At 35.3% G+C, this 19,064-nt stretch overlaps 1 protein-coding gene across 1 annotated transcript in view; it reads right to left on the bottom strand.

The window, feature by feature from the left end:
* The window catches only part of MYCBP2 (MYC binding protein 2, E3 ubiquitin protein ligase), a gene marked incomplete at both ends in the record, with an annotated part of 119,567 nt that overhangs the window by 31,816 nt on the left and 68,687 nt on the right, over nucleotides 1-19,064 (bottom strand). The window contains 11 exons of the mRNA XM_010142402.1: nucleotides 3,353-3,444; nucleotides 6,670-6,788; nucleotides 7,118-7,343; nucleotides 8,238-8,456; nucleotides 9,586-9,686; nucleotides 10,370-10,512; nucleotides 13,354-13,532; nucleotides 14,054-14,185; nucleotides 14,940-15,146; nucleotides 16,276-16,467; nucleotides 18,063-18,275. Of these exons, the coding sequence (XP_010140704.1) occupies nucleotides 3,353-3,444; nucleotides 6,670-6,788; nucleotides 7,118-7,343; nucleotides 8,238-8,456; nucleotides 9,586-9,686; nucleotides 10,370-10,512; nucleotides 13,354-13,532; nucleotides 14,054-14,185; nucleotides 14,940-15,146; nucleotides 16,276-16,467; nucleotides 18,063-18,275 (1,823 nt within the window). The remainder of the gene's footprint in view (nucleotides 1-3,352; nucleotides 3,445-6,669; nucleotides 6,789-7,117; nucleotides 7,344-8,237; nucleotides 8,457-9,585; nucleotides 9,687-10,369; nucleotides 10,513-13,353; nucleotides 13,533-14,053; nucleotides 14,186-14,939; nucleotides 15,147-16,275; nucleotides 16,468-18,062; nucleotides 18,276-19,064) is intronic.

Below are 19,064 nucleotides of genomic sequence, written 5' to 3'. Positions count from 1 at the left end.
GTGCACAAGCAAATAAACAATGTATGTTATACAAAACGAAAATTTGGTACTTAGCCTCCTATCTTCAAGACAGTATGTATGGCAAATCTTTGACTAGATACTTTCAGAAAAAGATTTTGGGAGGTCACGATGGTTTCTGGGAAGCAGCACATATGAGTATGCACCAGCTGCTCCCTTTTAAGAGCTTATCCTCGTAACAGTATTTGAAAACCTGGTAATATCTGCAATTTTGTAAATTATGATTCCGCCTAAAACATAAATCTCAAATACATTCTGTGATATCATATTTCATCCTCACAAATACAACTGAAACATCTTATTCCAGGGTGACCAGAATTGCCAAACACAGTTTCTTAATAGAAAAGTAAAACTGATAAGGTTACCATATTTTACACTCTCTCAAAAACATGTCAGGTAATTCTACTAGTCACAAAAGAGAAAGAGAAATGAGAAGAATTAACTCCTAAGGCATTTTTATAATTCAAAGAAATAAAGATACATAAAAACTCTGTTCTCAGAAATAACTTCTACAAATTTTGAAACAAATAATTAATAATGTTAAATATATTGATCAATTCCACCTTGCTGTTTCAGTTAGATCTTTGTCACAGACCAGATCCCTCTTGGGAAAAGGTATCTTAAATTTTTTAGTCTTGGAGAACTGATGTGGAAGAAATGTGACCTTTTGAACATGGTAACTCAACTAGTATTTGGGTGTACTCTCAATGATGAAGCTTTTCTAATACATGAAGAAATCATTGTTGGGTCCATCTTGCTTTGGAGCAAAAAGGACTAAACCTTCTCAATGTTCCTTCAAAACACTTTTTTTTCTTTATGGTTCTAAAGGAATACTGACACAAGTATTGTCTACTTGTATACAGAATATGTTCACTACAACAATTACTAAAAAGCAAGGTATCTCTTTGTGAAGTACAATCTCCTTAAAGTCAATACACCAAGATAAATCATGGAAATAAAGCTGAAGATGCAGGGGTTCTGCAAGGATGCCAGTAACAACCAGAAACAGATTTGAAGTCAGTACAATCACCCTATTTTCCTTGACAGAGAGTTCATGAAGTTTTTTGGGCAGACAAAGCTGTTTGCTCAGACAAAGTTATTACAAGGTCTCTTCATTGTAAATGGAAGAGAAATAGGCTCCTCCTTTGGGTGATTAATTTAATTTTTCTTACAACTTCATATTAGGATGACATGAACCATCCTTTGGAAATGTCTAAGTCAACTCTAAAAGAAAGCTTAGATACCGACGCCTAACTTCTAAATGCCAAAGTTCAGGCATTTAAGTTCAGTTGCTAATTATTTTGTGGAGTGAAGCTTTTTCTTAGGTTACTTTCTTTAGCCTGTATACATCCATGCAAAGAACAAAGATAAAATTGTAGAAATTGCAAAACAAAGTGAGAAAAGTCTAATAACAAGGGTCTTCTTGTGTGTATGCATCCACACAATGCATGATGATATCTAAGTTTTTCTTAAACGACACTCTGTTCGACAAGTAGGATGACATTTCTCTGCAGATGAGCATTGGCTGTAATACAAGATTTTTTAAGACACCATTTCACTTGCAGCAAAAGGTAGAAGATACATAATCTAGAACAGAGAAAAAGAAGTCTGATACTAAGGTATTTAAATGCCTTAGTAAAGCAATGCCTAGAAAAACACATTTCCACCTCTTTTCCTTTCACAGTGTTTTTTCCGAAATACCAGGCAAAACACTAAAAGCAAAATTGCAAGACAACCGAAAACTGTCTTAAAAAGGCTGCACAGTGTCTTCCATTTACAAACACTACCTGCTTACTACTGCTGCCCGCAATCCATCAGTTTTGCGTATTCACAGGGTCCAGTAATCTTGTGAAGAAACATTACACACACATTATGTGTGTGTTATCACAACATTACCAGCAACACGAACAGATTTGGCTGAGGTCCAGGAGTTGGTGTTAGATGTCAGATGTTTATCAGATAAATCAATTGTAATTATGTCAGTAATTAGGAAACTTCACAGGCAATACAGCTATCCCTCCTCTCCTGCAGATCATACACTACCACTTTACTGGCAGCTGAGACATCACAGGTAACTTAACTTCATGTTTTATTTCAAATTCCTTCTATCTGAAAACATATAAAGCCAATCTACTTTACCTTCCTGTTTTAGATATTCAAAATTAGAACATGGCAAAAAATGGTATTTAGAGAGAAGTACAAAGTATTAGAAAACATGAGAAACTAAGTTAGAGGCATTTCAAGTTCAGCTTTTTTTTTTTTAATGGAAGAACAGCAGGATAAATGGCTGCTAGGGAAGACAACAAAACTAAGGCATTAATGAAGCTGTTTAGAGAACAAGAGGGCATTATTTAAACTATAGAATTGCCTGTACTTTTGAGAGAGAAATACAGATCTACCAGTGCAATTAAGGTGCCTATTTACAATATAAAGTAAGAAATTTGCACATTCAAACACACAAGCAAAATACAGATTTAAAAAATTCATATTAGGTTTTGTGGTTATAACTGCACACTGTTCAATACCTTCCTGCTCATTAGTACACACTTGCAGTCTCATTAACAATATTTGAGTTCTCATTTTTGCTCCTGAATTAAAATGATCAAAAAGATAGCCCCTTACAGATTATGAGCCTGTTTTTCCTGAACGCTAGCATTAATTAGAAGAAATGCTACTACACAAAATACGGCTGCATCAATAGAAGTTCTAATTCAATCTCCATATCTGTTAATTTTAATAAACTAATATTTCTCTTTACATTTTAAATTTCATTTGTGTTACTGTAAACTTTTATTTGTTGCATCTGCTGTAAAAGCATGTAACTTTTTTGTAATTGTAAAAAAAACCCCCAAACTACAGCAGAAGTATTTTGGGGATATAATTCCACAGATGCAATGCTCACTTTCAATTTTAATCAGTTTTAAATTTTGCAGTTCAATGCTGCAGCTATTTTTCATTCAGAAAGGTGTGAAGTGCAGGGAGAAAAAACAGTGAAAGAGAAATACAAGTAAGATACCTGCACAATTGCGAAGTACCATGAGGAAACTGTAGGATGTAGCTCATACACTGATACACTACCTGTAGATGGGGTGAATTGGTTCAGATTTAAACGACCCAGTTTCTTTCTTCCCCATACACACATGAAGGGAAGAGTGTAAGCCGAAAACACCACCACTTTATTATCTTGTTTGAATTAATTCAGTTTTAAGAATTAATTTCTTATGATCATCTCTAACTAAAAGCAACATTACGACTTAAAGGTGGTATTAAGACTTAAAGGTGGTTTCAGGAAAACCTGCAACAATGATGAAATCACATGTTCTTTTAGGAGGACTTACCAATAGGAAGCGCTAGATCTTTCTTCATCAAAGCTGCTGCACATGATCCTCCTAAATTTGCCAGTTCTTTCTCCAGCTGAATAATACCCTTCAAATTGAAAGAAATTTTAAAAGAAAAATAGTGTCTCAGAAAACAGAATGAGTTCATTTCCCTGATGCTGCTTTATCCTAAGAGATATTAATTGCATGTTGCAGTTTGAAGATTCCCTTATTGTCAGTTGCTGTCACGTTTTGCTGTGACATGGGCCAGTGTACCAAAATTTTGTAACAATGACAGCTAGGTAAGTGTATTAATAAATAAGTTACCATGCTTCTGCTGGCCTAGTAAGAACATCTGAAGATCATAATTAACTTTTGTCTGTAATGTTAAAGAGAACAGAAATTTCTTAATACAAAAAACTTACAGACACATATTCAGGTTGCAAAGCAATGCCGAATTCTAAGCTATACATATATAGCTACCATACAAGGTAACATTCTCACCACCATGTTTAAAGGTAGTACTGTTCATAGCCTTTTTTCCTCTTCCCTTTCTCTAGCTGGAGAGGCAAGGATGGGAAAAAGATTCCATAAATTCCCTTTCTTCATTATAAACCCCAGGAGACACCCTTGACCGTTTCTCCCTTCTATTCACAGCTTAAAGTTATTTTCTCCAGTTGACGCTGCTGTTATACAGAATTGGAAGGCTCCCTTCCCCCCCACTAGACTTGTCACTGAAAACACTTCTCTCCATCAGCATCTTCAACCTGGTTCACAAGCAAAAGACCACACACAGAGTTTTCAAACACATGGAGGGAAGGAGGCTGGGTGCAAGGATGTGGGGAGAGCAGTAGCTAGAAAGGTTGTAGCTACTTTCTAAACCTTAAAGAAACGTATTCCCTTCAACTTTTCCCAGCTACATGTGGGCACAACCTCTTTAACTTTGAACACAAAAAGGTGCTGACACTAACACCAATTTTAAATTTTAAAGAAATCTGTGGTGATTCAGCATACCTCTGACAATGCTTCTCATGAAGAAAAAACCCAAACATCATAAAAAAAACAGCGGGAGAGATGGAAAACCTACATCTGAGGATTTTCTAGTCAGACTTAGAGAAACTAGCTATATATGAAGTAGGTAAAAAACCCTCTCTTTTGAAAAGAGCCTTCAAAAGCAATAACCCTAGACTTGGTTTGTATTCTCTGAGACTCTCGAGCAAACTGAGAAATCTCCAAAATGCATTTTAAACTAACCCCCTGATAAACTGCATCTTTAGGACTCAAAACAGCAGGTTCTAATGTAGCAAGCAAGGAAGGATGTGAAATGTGGATCAACCCATGGACAGTTCCCTGCTGTGCAAACACCCTTTATGCAGAAGGCAGTTTTTGCATATCTTTTGTTCAACTATATCCAATTCCTTGATGCACTTGCTCACATTCAATGACATCTTTCAGTTTTTGAAGAGAAAGTCCCCATAATGAGTGCCATTCAGTACACTATAGTCAGGTAATGGTACCCTTTAGAAAGAAGAGAAAATCTGATGTGCAAAAATGAATCCCGCTGGCTTGAACGAGGTTTTACTGATACTTTGTTCCTTTAAGTTAGAGATAAAGACACAGTGGTCACCAGATCATACGCTTCTTTTCCCACCAGCAATAACACTTGAGAGGATTGTCATCACAATGTTTCAAAAAAGAATGAGAAACTCGCGTTGTGTGTCCACCTACTTCATTTAAGTTACTTACGGAGGCTTTAGTCCTCAGGTTAAACACTGTGAAAGTTGCTTTTCTATTGATGGATCTTTAAATTAGAGCATTGAGCTATAACAAGGTATGTCTGGAAACAATTTCTAGCAACTTTTCTTTAGATGGTATAGTTCATCTCTTTCACGGGCACCCCCTTGTCATGGGAAAAGAGCTTGTGTGCCCTTGCGAGGTTGAGAGCTCTGCTGGTGGTGGCATGTGCCTCCAGTAGGGTCTCCCAAGCCAGACAGGTCTCAGCTGAAGGGTCAAAGTGTGTCCACGGGCAGGATGGGCTCACTAGCCTTCGGGCAGCCATCCTAGGAGAAGGACACCTCTGACTCCAAACCCGGGCACATGGAGCTCGTTTAGCCTTGTAAGGCATCCATCATCTAAGAGAAGGACACTCTAACCAAACCTATGACCTGAGGACTTCGCTGTCACCGTCCAAGCTCACTAGGCCCTGGCAGATGAACCTCAGGTGTAAAGGGTGGAGCCAGTTCCGAGCACACTGCGCCTCACCTAAAAAATCCACCACGCAGGCACGAAGGGTGCACTCATCGCTTGCAGTGAGCGTGGGAAAACCCTTCCCAAATCTTCGTTCATGAAGCCAACCCACGATGATGATAGTTAACACATTGGGTAGCATGTTTTAGGACTGAGCATTAAAGCCATGCCAGGAGCTTTGTTTGTAATTGCTTTTAAAAAATTAATGATGGCTGTGAATCTGCTTTTTCTTTTCCTGCTTACAGAAAAATTATTATCACTCAAACACAGACTAGTTAGATTATCTATAGGATTTATAAAGTTGATCTGCTGCAAGCCGTAAGATCATCGTAGCTAATAAGAATCTCACATTTTGAAAACCTGAAGGCATGATTCAGCTATAGCAGAATTCAGGAATAAATTCAGGTAAATCTTCTGTGAGGGCTGTAGCATAAGCAAGATGCAGATCTTGTGAAGTCTCCTAAAGATAAGGAAAATGCTATTTTCCTGGTATTACTATAAAGCATATTAAGTATTTTCAGTAGCCTCTTTAAACACATCATAATAAAACACCAGCCCAAGGACAAGAAAAAAATTTGTCTTCCCTTTGCAAGAAAGAAACAGTGCTGGAAACTACTTCTGTCCTTAAAGGCAAGGTGAGGTGACCACTGCGCAAAACTCAGCTAGCCTAAGTGAGCACAGCATTTCCAGAGAGTCTGAGAGTTGCAGTTTGAGTGAGCACTGGAAAAACAATACAAGTTTGTCATCCCATAATTGACAATGACAGTAAAATAATAATCGCTATGTGAAAGACTTAATCCTTTGAGTCCTTTGAATCTGCAAATACATGCTATGTATTTGCAGACTGTCACAGCTATCAAAAAAACAATCCAAACAAAAAGTCATTCCAATAATATTCAGAGTAATAAATTCCAAACAAAGAATTTCTGTAAGTGTTAAAAGCTTATATGAAATTATTTTAAAAATATTTTGGTAGGTTATTGAGTCAGACGTGGAAATACAAATATTTTTACCCCGCCCAAAAAAAACGCCTTATAGGAAAGAATTAATTAATGCAGAAATTGAAGCAATTTCACTTTTTCCTTACCTCATCAGATCCTGGACTAAACTCATATCCAATTGCATAACATTTGAAACCATAAAAACAAGCCTTTTCATCTTTCACATAGTCTGACGCAGTCTCCAAAGAAAAAAGAGCTTCATTTCCTTATAGGAAGTAAAAGGATAAAGTAAGTTTTTAAAAAAAATAAAATAATATTTCTCCTCATTTCTCAGCATATATGAAAACCAGGCTTTATGTGTAACATGTAAAGTAAAAATCATGAATAAAAAGTGTATCAGCACTTCCAAAAAGAAACCTAATACAAGCATAATCAACTCATGTACTACCAATGGCTCGTAAAGAACTTTTGCCAGCTTGGGTGAAGACATTTTTCAACTTTGTTTTCTAAGATAATTTTGCAGAAAAATCGAACTATTATTCATTCTTTAAATGATTCACATCACTGAAAATTATTACAGTATCTATTTATTACCTGGCAGTACTAATACCATGGTAGGCCATCCTGAAGATCCAGAGAATTTTTTCAGTTCTATCCATGAATTAAGGTTTTCATGAACAGAAGCATGCTTTGGTCCAAATCCCAGACTCTGTGCAATCCTGACAGGAATTAGTAATCGAAGAACATCCTCTGACTGAGCAGTGCCACACTGAGTGTCAAACTCTATTGTTATCCACCTGACACATTCAGGAAACGTTACCTAAAACAAAACAATAGTCTAATTATGTGCACATTTTGGGGGTTGTTAGGATTTTTTTTAGTATTTATTTCTTCATTCCACCTGGTTTTATCTCTTTAGGCAATGAAAGTGATCCAATCATGTAATTCTGTACAAATGTTTTGATATGCTAGAGATTAACATCAAGCTAATTTGTTCTTTGAAATTCACATATGGCTGAAATGCTTTACACCTTATTGTATTATAATCATGTATTATAACTCATGTTCAGATTAAGTTTTTGCGCTTATGATACCATTTGTGGTTGTTTTTAAGAACTCCAGCACAGAATCTTCAACCAAAACAACTACCAACTGCTACAAACATTTAACTCTCAAATATCTTTTTAAATGCAAACTTCGACAAACACATTCAGTATCTGTTTTGTGCAATTCTAGAAAAGCACACAGCAGGTGAATCACACTTGTGAATATAGCCTGCAGTGTGACAGCACAGAGCTACCAAAATTCAGAAGTAGTAACAATACAGCCTAGGGCTTCAGATGAGCTCCATAAACTTTTAGGACAATAATAAGCGTCACTGCATCAGGAAGATCATATGATGACTACATTGTCTGCAGTGGGTGCCCTGCTGTCTCACAAGACAAGCAAGCAGAATAGTCAAATAGTATTTAACAATCTCTTCCAGCCATCACTTGATGCCAGGTTTGCTGCCTCTGGATTTACAGTTGTGAAATCAACACAACTGCAGAACTCACTATTTCAAGAACTGCAACATAGGACACTGTTTCCTGTAGTAGACAGTATGAACTATCATCCATTGCAATAGATTTTCAGAGAGTAAATGCTGACCAAACAAAACCTACACGCCAAAAGCTTTTGATTAACTGCACGCACATTTAGAAATAGTGCTTACCTTATAGTGCGTAACACAGGCAGGTTTATAGGGATGCTCACTTTCTACAACAGCATAGTGATTGGAGGTAGTAGAAGCTGAAAGCCCTTGTTCCGGTTGGTTTCCAGTCGTGCTGTCTGTAGACTGATTTGGGTTAAAAGCTGGAGGGGCGTATTTCTGATTCAGAACTGCCACAGAAGGAAGTAACTGTTGTACTAAGCCAAAGACCTCAACAGCAACCTGTAACATAAAAACACATGCAATAAAGTATTAGTTATGACGGGATGAAAAATAATATTCACAAACTTACATTTCTCTACAATATGCGTTTCGGAGATTCTCACAATATCACTACTACAATTCATTCAGTCATTTTCCAATTCTGCATCTACACAATCCTGACAAAAGCAGCATCACTACATAAATATCAAATAGTTCTCTTGGAGACTCGCCAAAGCTGACACAAAAAACTGTACACAACTGTGAGTTACCTTCACTAAAACACCATCTTCTAAAAAGCCATAACATTAACAAACAATAAGCATGAGTTAACAGAAAGCAAATACGTTACTGAAATCATAGTGCAGTTATACCTTATACAACATCGGGGTTTTTTTTCAAATATTCAACGTATCAATGTAGTGTTAAGCATCACATTTTTCCTCATAATCTTTGTATTTTCGAATGAGAGGAACACTTCTAAAGCAAAACACTCAGTTCTAAACAACACTTCATCACACAAAGGTAAACTAAAATTTGAACTATTTTTAAACAAATTCACCTGCTTGATTTTAGATAGCCAGTCCTCTTTCCTCCCTCTTTAAAGAAGTCAGAAGAGCTTTCAGTTCACAAAAATGCAATAAAAGGCAATAGCCTATACTAGATAAAGATTAATGACATTTGTAAATCCAATAACAAATTTCAAGAGTGATCCAGTCTAAGCACATGGAAGAATTTTATGCCACTGAAAATAAAGGTAATTTTTATTTATAGCTAACATCTTCTGTCTCTAAATTGCATAGAAATAGTCTTTATTTAATGAGCAGCTACCACTGATTTGGATGTTTACTGTAGGAATAGAATATACAGAATACAAAAATATTTCATCCCACCAATATTCATCAATGAGTTGTAAATACAGATCCTTCTAACTTCTTGTCTTTTCCTGACATTAAAGCCTGTCATCTTTCCCTCTGCTTCCTTGAAGTATTATTTTCATAATGTCTTCAATTTAAGTTTAAAAAAAAAAAAGTAATTTTAAAGCATCATATGGTTTCAGAATTCTTGAATCTTGGAAAATTCATAGTGAGTCATGTGGTCAGATACAAACCACTGCTTCATAAAATCACAGAGAAATAGAAGAGCATACCTTGGGAATCGCTGCTGCTACTGGTCCTATGTAGGCTATTATGAGGGGAAGCAGCATTGAAAACAGACTGGAAGAGCTGAGTAGTTCTGGAATGTCTTCAGCTAAACAAAGACAATTACAACACAGGTTTTATTAATAAATGTACTGAGATAAACATGCCATTACATCCTGTTCTCTGTTAAAAAATTTCCTGCTCTTAGAGCATAATTTTATTGCATTATTCACCATTTTATAAAGCTGTGTTAAAGTTTTGTATGGCATAAAAGCTACCTCCTCCCAGCCCTGCAAATAAATTCTCATAGCACTAAATAGTATACTACACTAGAGTGCTACACAAGAATTCTAGCACTAAAATAGCTGAAGAAACCATTCAGGTTTAAGGCTTACGTTTACATTTCTCAAAAATGCTCATATATGCATTACATGCACCAGTCCTCCTGATTACCACCACTGTGCAAAATATGCAATAAAATTTAGAACTAATCCATCATAGCATATCTTCTGGAAATAAAGAATCTTACCAGTTTTGATACAATACTTGCTAAATTGGTGAGTAAATGTATATGAGAGATCTGCCTATGACATCTCAAGCGCAACTCAATGACTTAGAAAGTTACTCACAGTATGATTCCCACAGGAACGAAAAGTTAGAAGAACGTTCTTTGGAAAGACAAAGTATGTAGTATTTCGCTTTTGATCACCAACATTCTACTATTATCTCTTGCTATCAAAGAAAGAAGTTTGGGAAAGTAAATTTTCAAAGTCAGTTTTCAAAAAGCCTTACCATCTACAGCAAGAGCCCTGTGCAACAGGTCTTTGGCTGCTCGTACAACAGCACTCACAACGGAAAGAGCCCTGCTACAGTTTTTATCTTCTTCATTAGCTTTGTTCAAAAGCTGTGATTGCAAATCTCCATCGTACTCACTCCTGGATGGTGGATTAAAGTTCACAAAATTATATTAAAAAATATGATTGACAGGTATTTGGCATAGAATAAGTGAAACAATTATTTATGATAAAGCAATAAAGGAAACAATCAAAGAGGATATTTTGGAGGCAATGCCTCAGTGTTAGCCCTTTGCAATGTTTTTATTTGGCAGAAAATATGGAAAGTATTTTCCCGAAACGTTTCTTTTAACTAGATGCCTTTCAAACCACAGAAATGTATTAATCGCTATGCTTCTCCAAACCCAACCACCTATCTTGATAAAAATGAAATAACACTAAACACATCACAGAAATGAGGAGAACTCTTTCAAAGCATATTTCTGCGGTATCATAACAGAGGAAAAAGATTCTCCCTCCATGTTCTAAAGATTAATTTTGGTTTTGAAATATAATCTTAGTCTTACTCTAAAAAAAAAAAAGTTTTTTCTTTGAAATCCACTCTGTATTTTAAAGCGGGTTCACCTAAAGAACATTATACACAAAATCATCTCAGTAAGGCATATAAAAAGATCTGGTTTGATTTTCTTTCTTAAAGCAGTCAAATGACAATTATGAAATAATTCAACCCTCAATATGATAGTGATTAAGCTTTGGCATAGCCAACCAAAATCACTTAGAAAACATATAAACCAAAATTTCCCATTCTCTTTTGGATTTCTTATGCTTGTCCAGAAAGATTTGATCTTTCGAAACATCATTCCAGAACATTAAGGTACATTCTGGCACTTCGGAATGCTCAAAAACTTTACTTGGAGTAGTTTGGTGCATCACAAGGTTATCTATTCTTCTCTATGACTTAAATTTACCAGTCTTACAAAAAGATTTTATTTTTGCGTGTCAGTGTATCCTGGAAATGTAGTTTTGCTATCAGTCTCAAGCTTTTTTAATCTGAATTTATTAGTGACTGACAGTGGGTGTAATTCTGGCTGGGTACTTCTCAGACAAAATCCTTCCAAAGCATTTCCGCCCTTATCAGAAGTGTGTTAACACACTTCTCTTGGTATGGCCCTTCTTGGCATTTCTATACCAATGATTCTATTCGTTATTTGAGAATCCTTCAAACAAAATTGAGTGTGAATCTCAAGCTCTGTTCTGTAATAGTTGACTGAACATTCATTCCTTTACTGTGGACAAATCAAAACCTCAAGTCATTATAATTAAACCAAAAATCCTCACACTAAGACCCTAATTATAGTCATCCATCAGATAACATTTAAGTTTCTGTTGTCCAAGCAAACTTCAAAAGAAGTAAGTTATTGCAATGAACTAATTATACAGTGAAGAAGTGTCCATGGGCAGCAGTTCGAACATTTGCTGAATTAAAACTTAATTTATGCTGTAACAGTTCTGACTTGTACAGTACAGTTGCACAGTACTTCAAAAGCTTCTTAGAATTTCATCACAGTTAAAAAAACAAAACTGAGACTGTTCTGAAAACAGCACTTTGTTGTGTTTTTTGCTATATGTTAGCTTATTAAGTTAGAATGCTATGAAGCTTCTATTTACGTAAGTTTTATGCCTTTCGCTTTTCTGAAATCAAAGAAATTGTTATTTCTCCTTTATTCCCTCCTCTGTTTATATAAAAGCAGAAATTCCGAGTGGGAATAAATGTTTTCTTTGTTGTCTTTCCTGCTTACATAATATGATACTTTATAACAAAATTCCTCCAAATGCTCCGAGATTCCAGGAGACTAAACAAACGAACGTATCATGATATGCACCACTGTAATTCCATTCTTTGATAAATAATTAGTTATTACTGACAAGTAGGATCTTTGGAATCTTTGAGTTCGGCCTAACTCACGTTTTAAAAGAGCTTAGAACTATCCTGTATCTTCAAGGACACTGTAATATTTGTGCTGACAACTTTATTTCTTCGTTTTTTAGCTCCTTTAAAACTTTAAGAGCAACGTATTCTTGAGATTGTCCAAAATATGTCATCTGTAGCATTACATATTTTATTCTCTTCATCTTTGATTAGGTAGATACGTATTGCACATAACTAAATATCAAAGTAGTATTCCTTTCTCCTTTTTTTTCCTTGGATCTGCTGTTGATCAGCCTTTTACAACAAAAATTGAGATTTCAGTTAAAGGTGTGATGCATTTTTTTTGCTGTACAGATAGTTTGGTAATAGCAGTAATTCATATATTCAGGTGCTGACACATTTTGAAAATAATGTTTTCATACATATGGGGAAAACACATCAAAAATGAAAGCAATGCTTTGAGCAAAAGCATTGCCTTAAAGAGTATTTCTGCTATTATCCTGAAAGGCTAATATAAAGCTTCCCTGCAGGACAGGCAGATGTTTCAGGTGATTGTCTTTGGGCAGTTGCAATTTCTTTTTATACCTTTAACTCTACAGGAAGAGGAGACAGTTCCTATACAAACAGACCCTGTTTCTCTACATGATGCAATCCTTTCTGGCAGCAGAGGAAGGAATGGAATGAAATTAGAGAGAAACATTCCAGTGAGAGTCTCTCAAAAATCTCTTAGGTTACAGAAAAAACCCAGAGATTGAAGTAGTGCATCTTGCCAGTCCCCATACTACAGCTTTAAAACAACACTAAAACAAGACTGGATAAGGCAGCAGTACAGTTGGTATCCCAAAAACTGTCTTCACTAAATAACTTAAGTCTGGAAGTATACTGGAAGTACACAATACTACAGTTAACGAAGCCCTTTCCTCAAACACACTCCACATGTATTTATTTCTGTTACTTCTCAAAAATAGACGTGGTATAATAGCACTACAATGGTTTTATTCAGAAATGGATTATTTATTATTTATTAGAAACAGATCATGCAACACACGAACCTGTAATAAAGAATCTGTGGAATTTGTCCTCGCGTTTGGTTTGTGCCATTACTGCTCAGACTACATGTACTAAATGTGAATGTTACACCATCTGGACATTGAACTGTGGTCATTCCTCCATCTCCATTGGCAGTCCGGCTTCCGTAATTCCTCAAACGAACTGCATATTTCACATTTTCCTTAAAAATTAGAGCCAAAAATAGTATGCAGTATAAAACAAGTATATAACTGGCCTCAAGGTATTATGAAAGACATTTTTTACATTAATACTGAAGTGTCTGAAAAGTCCTTCACAGCACTCCACAAATGAAATTAACTGAAAAAGACCCAGCATTTAACCAAAATCAAAGCTGTTATGTGTTCCCAAACTACGAACCATAACTTCAGTAAAATATTACTACTAATTTCTTGAAGAGTGACCAGATACCCAAGAAAATTAGTTACCAAACTGCACACAAGAGTTGCACTTTCTAGAATGTTCCAAAACTACTAAGAATTTACAATCTATCTTATGCTATTATAAAAATGAAGATTTAATTCCCTTTTGCTGCTAGCATTTGAACTTTTCAGTTACTGGGTGAATCTGAGATTTTATAAAGCAAACATGTCAAGGTCAACTTGGAAATTTGTACACAAAAAAAGAATTTACTTTGAACACCCTGATTTTTGATGAGCACTACAAATGAGCACTTTTTTTTACCTTCAGTGGCACGACTTTGTCAATTCTTATTTCAGCTATGTCACTGGGAGAATCATCCGTGGTGTAAGTTCCTTTAACCAACTCTAAAGATGTCCATCTATGAGAATGAGTTGAATCTCCAGTATGATCACTCTGATCCAAAGGAAAAATGTCATTTTAATAGATATATATTAATACATACATGAAGTAATCATGCTATTGTGCAAGATCTGTTTTCTTGCATATATTGTTACACACAGCATTACAAATAAAACAAAGCTAAAAAACCTGTTGGAGTCAACAGTAAAGCCTTTCCACTAAAAAAAATTACTGAGAGGTTAATTTCCCAACCTATGTTCTAATCTTTTCCAAAGGGCAAGCAATCAGTTAAAGGGAACAACTGGGTGCAAAAGAACAAAGGTTTTCCTTATTACAAGAACATACAATACGGTTTCATGCTTCTCCTAAGACAGTACTTCAACAACATGTGAAGCATTTGTAGCTACAGCCTGGCCGTGGTGGTAGGCTACCCCTTTCTTCAATTTTTGTGTTAACATGTTTTAACCTGGTCTCCTTTATTTCACTATTTCCTTCGCAGTTTGCAGTGACTGGTACTAATCCACATTTAGCTCCAGGAAGTGAAAAGCCCACTATAGTTCAAATATTACTGGAAATAAAATTAGACTTCGAGGCCATAATCAAGATGAGGACTCTACTGGATACAGTATAGAGCTTGCAATACCACAAAAAAATCACCACCACAAGCAAACCAAAAAACCCTACTACCAGTGCACTGTTTTACTGGTAGCCTAGACTATGTAAGAATATTACAGTATTACTTTGTAAAGCATTTTAAGAAATCTGAGGCTACATTTTTTCAAATTGTTATCTCAAATGCAGTACTTACATCATCAACTAATACCTCCAACTCATACTCATGAATTCCTCCACCACCATAAACAGAAAATCCCACTACAACTACACCAGGTTTATCAACCGAGAAACATATTGCATCAGGGGATCCATTCCCAGTATTCCAGCTTCTTCCTTGACTTGTTTTAGTGAATCGGTTTGGAGTGGATTTGACAGAATGCAGAGAGTTCAGTCCATCAACCTGCAGAAAGTTAAATACAAGCACCAGAAAAAATTAACTTAAATGTTAGACAACTCTAAAAAAGCAAATTTAAGTGAATTAAATTACCAGATTTTCAATTGGGTAAATTTTAACAGTCAGCTGATAAAATACAGAAGATGCCACTACTGGGGCTTCTATTCAGTATTGACTAAAAAGAAAAAAATAATTTCTGGTAATTGGGAATTAACTAGGAATAATTAGGAATCTTATTCCTAATTTTTCAAATATTTAAATATATATTTTATAGGATGAATTAGCACAAAATATAGTTTAACTGTGCTTCAAGAAGAGTCAGGTATTTCTGCCTTAGGTAAAGTCAACACTAAGAGGACAGATACAGATCTTACATAACAGTAAAAATATCTATCATCAAGATGTTATCAAAAGCTCAGTTTTCTGTGAAAAAAGTCTGCTGACAGTACAGAGACAGTGACACCCCTTCAATAAAATCAATTAAATTTCCATCATTTAACAACATTATAGTCTCAGGAAAGGGAACTTCTGTGTGTGACTATGAATCTCTGGATTTTGAGAAGTTGAACTCAGTACTACTTAATTTCTAATACAAAGAAAATAAACTGGAAAAAGTCTAATGATATAGACAAATACACATTAGACAATATTGAGTATCTGTAGGAAGATATGTATAAGAAGTATCTTACACATAAAGGAGAAAGACACAAAGCATAAACAAAACTTAAAAATGACGATTCATAATCAAAGGAGATAGGATTAGAACATGGGGCACCCATGACACCATGAGAGGCAGAGATGCTCAGGAATGTGGCACTGTCTGCAATGAGCACCAAGCAAATATATTTTGAGTGCAGAGACATGCATGAAAAAGAGAAGCACTCAAAAAAAAAAAGCCATTTTGTAAACTACTTGTAGTATTCTGCAGCCACAATGAAGTTGCTATTCATCAACAGCACTTCCCTAATACAGTGAATATGTGCTTTTAAATTTATGTTAAGTATCTGAAAGCTACTGAGAATTCCAGCATCTGTGAAAGATATACAAACTTATAAAACTCCTGCTACAGCTTGTAACACATTAACAATATACTACTCCTGAAAGACTTCTGGTAATGATTTTACAGAAGCTTTACCTCAGATCCTAATGCCGATGCTGTAAGTTCACTCACAATACTAGCAAGCAGCCCACAGGTATTAGAAACCAGATGTGAAGAGAAAAGTTCATTTTCTCTTCTAAGGCTGTTCCGTACCGGCAAAACAACAATAACCAACATCTTTTCCAGCACTTCCCGAAAGCTTGTCATCCCTGAAACATTTTCTTCGCTCTGCAATATGAAGAGAAAAATGACAAATGGTATTGGTCTTCCTTAAAAAAAACAAACCAAAACCCATTCCTACATTCATTTTCACATATTTTAAGCAATAGATAATTGAAAAATCCATGACTTCTAAAAATAAGTCTAGAGGGTAAAAAAAAAAAAAAAGAAATCACTAAAACATCTCAAAGCTATCACAGTATGTATTTATTTGTAAAAAACCCTGATTTATATTCTTAAATTCCAGAATAGACTTTATTGCATTGGAAAGATACATAGGTGTCCTTCTCAGGAGAGAGCTGTTCTTATAGCCCTCCTTGCCATACTATCTATAATCATATGTTAGAATACAACAGATTATACAGCTACCTACAGAGCTCTTCAGATTATTGTCTTCCCCATTGTCTAAAAAGAAACTCAGAAACTTTTTGGGTTTTATGTTAGCAAAGAGAAACTTCTATGCAAACAAGTATGATAAAACCAGTGGGGGGATGCTTATAAAAGCAGTTGTTCTTTACTGAATGATTATGAAACAAATCAAAGCTCAGGCATCTACTGTGTCTTCCACCTAGCAGTGACATCCACTGTTTTTCAACAGCTACCCACACTGAGAGACTTTCCCAATGAGGAAAATAAAATCAGCTCTGCTGATGGAAATCAAAGATCTATTTTTCCCACCATTATGTCTCCCAAAATACCCAATCAGTGAACAGATAGGAAAGGCAACCAGGTCAACCAAACCCATACAGATACCTGCACAGAACTTTCTATCTTCAGCAACTAAGAGGTATCTGTAGCCAAGACAAAAATATTAACTTTGCATTTAATAGCTTTTAGTGATCATTTTCTTCATTAATTTGAGCAGGTGCTTTTTAAGTCTGTGGAAGTTTTTAGCATAATAATGGCCCACAGGAATATGTTCTGCAGCTTAACTGTGTATTTCATGAAGAACAGCAATCTTCTGAATTTACCTTTTGCTAAGGTTGCTCAAAATTCTTGGTATTGGAAGACTGAACAATCACCGTTTATTTACCTTTCATGCATCATTCATAATTTCCTAAGATCTTACCCTCTTATCTTCTAAAGTGAAAATTACTATTTAGTATTTTCACATTCCCGCATCATCATCTTTACCCTTTTCATTACTGTAAATCTATTCTGGATTAACAGCACTGCAAAAATACAGCATTTGAGAGCCCATGATTAAAAACTGCTTAATAACCTTTAACAGAACTATGTGAACTGGGCTTTCCTTGTCCACCTGTTTGTTGACTCATTCATTCTTGTGATGACATGAAAAAGCTGAAAAACTTGCAGAAAACACTAATGCAATGGAAGACATCACCAAACTATATTTTTGCCATTTAATATTCCAAAATAAATAATAATTTTTTGCTTAGACATTCTCCAAACAAGAAATAATTGGAATATTTCAGACTGAAAGATGAAAACTGGATAAAACACTGAATTTTTGAAATACGCCTTTTAGAAAGAAAACACTCAGGCAAATTTAGGTACATTCTTATAAAGCTAAAACTTCAACTTACATAACTGTGTCTTGTTGCAAAGTAAAACAAGGTGTTATATTTAGAATATATCCTAACCTGACTAAGTTTTTCCATGTGTGCAACCAAAAGAGGAAAACGATGGGCCAGAGCAGAGTCATTTTCAGTGCTGACTTGTTTAACCATTGATCGCAGCAATGCCTCTCCATCATAAGCAATCGGAAAGATAGAGGTCAGTTTTACTGACGTATGGCAGAGTGCAGACATAACAGCAGCAAGAAGCCGGCTACTGGAGGTTTTGAAGTTTGCTTCCTGGATGTCCTAAAAACATGAAAAGAAATTGATAGAATGGCACTGTTGCATTCAAGGTAAATGAAAGAGAAAATATTTTGAAAGAAACTTTCCAGGTTCATAGTAATTATAAAAAGAATTTAGAAAAAGAATATATACTGTTAGCTTTGCTGTGAATTTTACATTATCTTTTCTCATGAGCTTTCATTTACATCTTTCAAATTTGAGTAATTAAAATTTGTTCGTTGACATGGTTTAAAATAACAAACCCATTTAATATTACTTTTGAAATCATGGCACCTTTTGAAGACAAAGCATTTATTATAATTAATGCATTATTCTAGTAAAATAGTTTGATTAAAGAACTCACTCTTCATTTAATTTTTATATGCTAAATTAATTTTCATGCAAAGAAGCAGACTGTTTACATTTCATAGCAAACTACACCATTTAGGTGTGGGATGCTCATTCACAATAAGGAAGATACAGAGAAGAAAGTTGTTGATTATAGAATATCATCAGCTTCTCGTGTAGTTTGCTGGATTAGAGCCCTGTTGTAACATTTAATAATGAGAAATGACTCAGCTATTAGTGATGAGTATAAAGCTCCTAAGCAACGTGCAGCAAGAGTAATTACATACAAGGCATGGCCTCAACACTGAAAAAGCAGTTGCTGACAGTTACCAGCACCACTAATTATCTTTACTGTCCCAGAAAGCATCTTACTGCTAAGGGACACAGAAGTTCCTAGGCTCCTGTTGAACCTGGAATACTTTATAAAAAACAAAACAAAAACAACAACAACCCCCC

Source organism: Buceros rhinoceros, unplaced genomic scaffold (genome assembly GCF_000710305.1).
Source record: "Buceros rhinoceros silvestris isolate BGI_N320 unplaced genomic scaffold, ASM71030v1 scaffold15128, whole genome shotgun sequence".
In the NCBI taxonomy this organism is placed as follows: domain Eukaryota; kingdom Metazoa; phylum Chordata; class Aves; order Bucerotiformes; family Bucerotidae; genus Buceros; species Buceros rhinoceros.
This window is presented reverse-complemented; position numbering and strand designations above follow the sequence as displayed.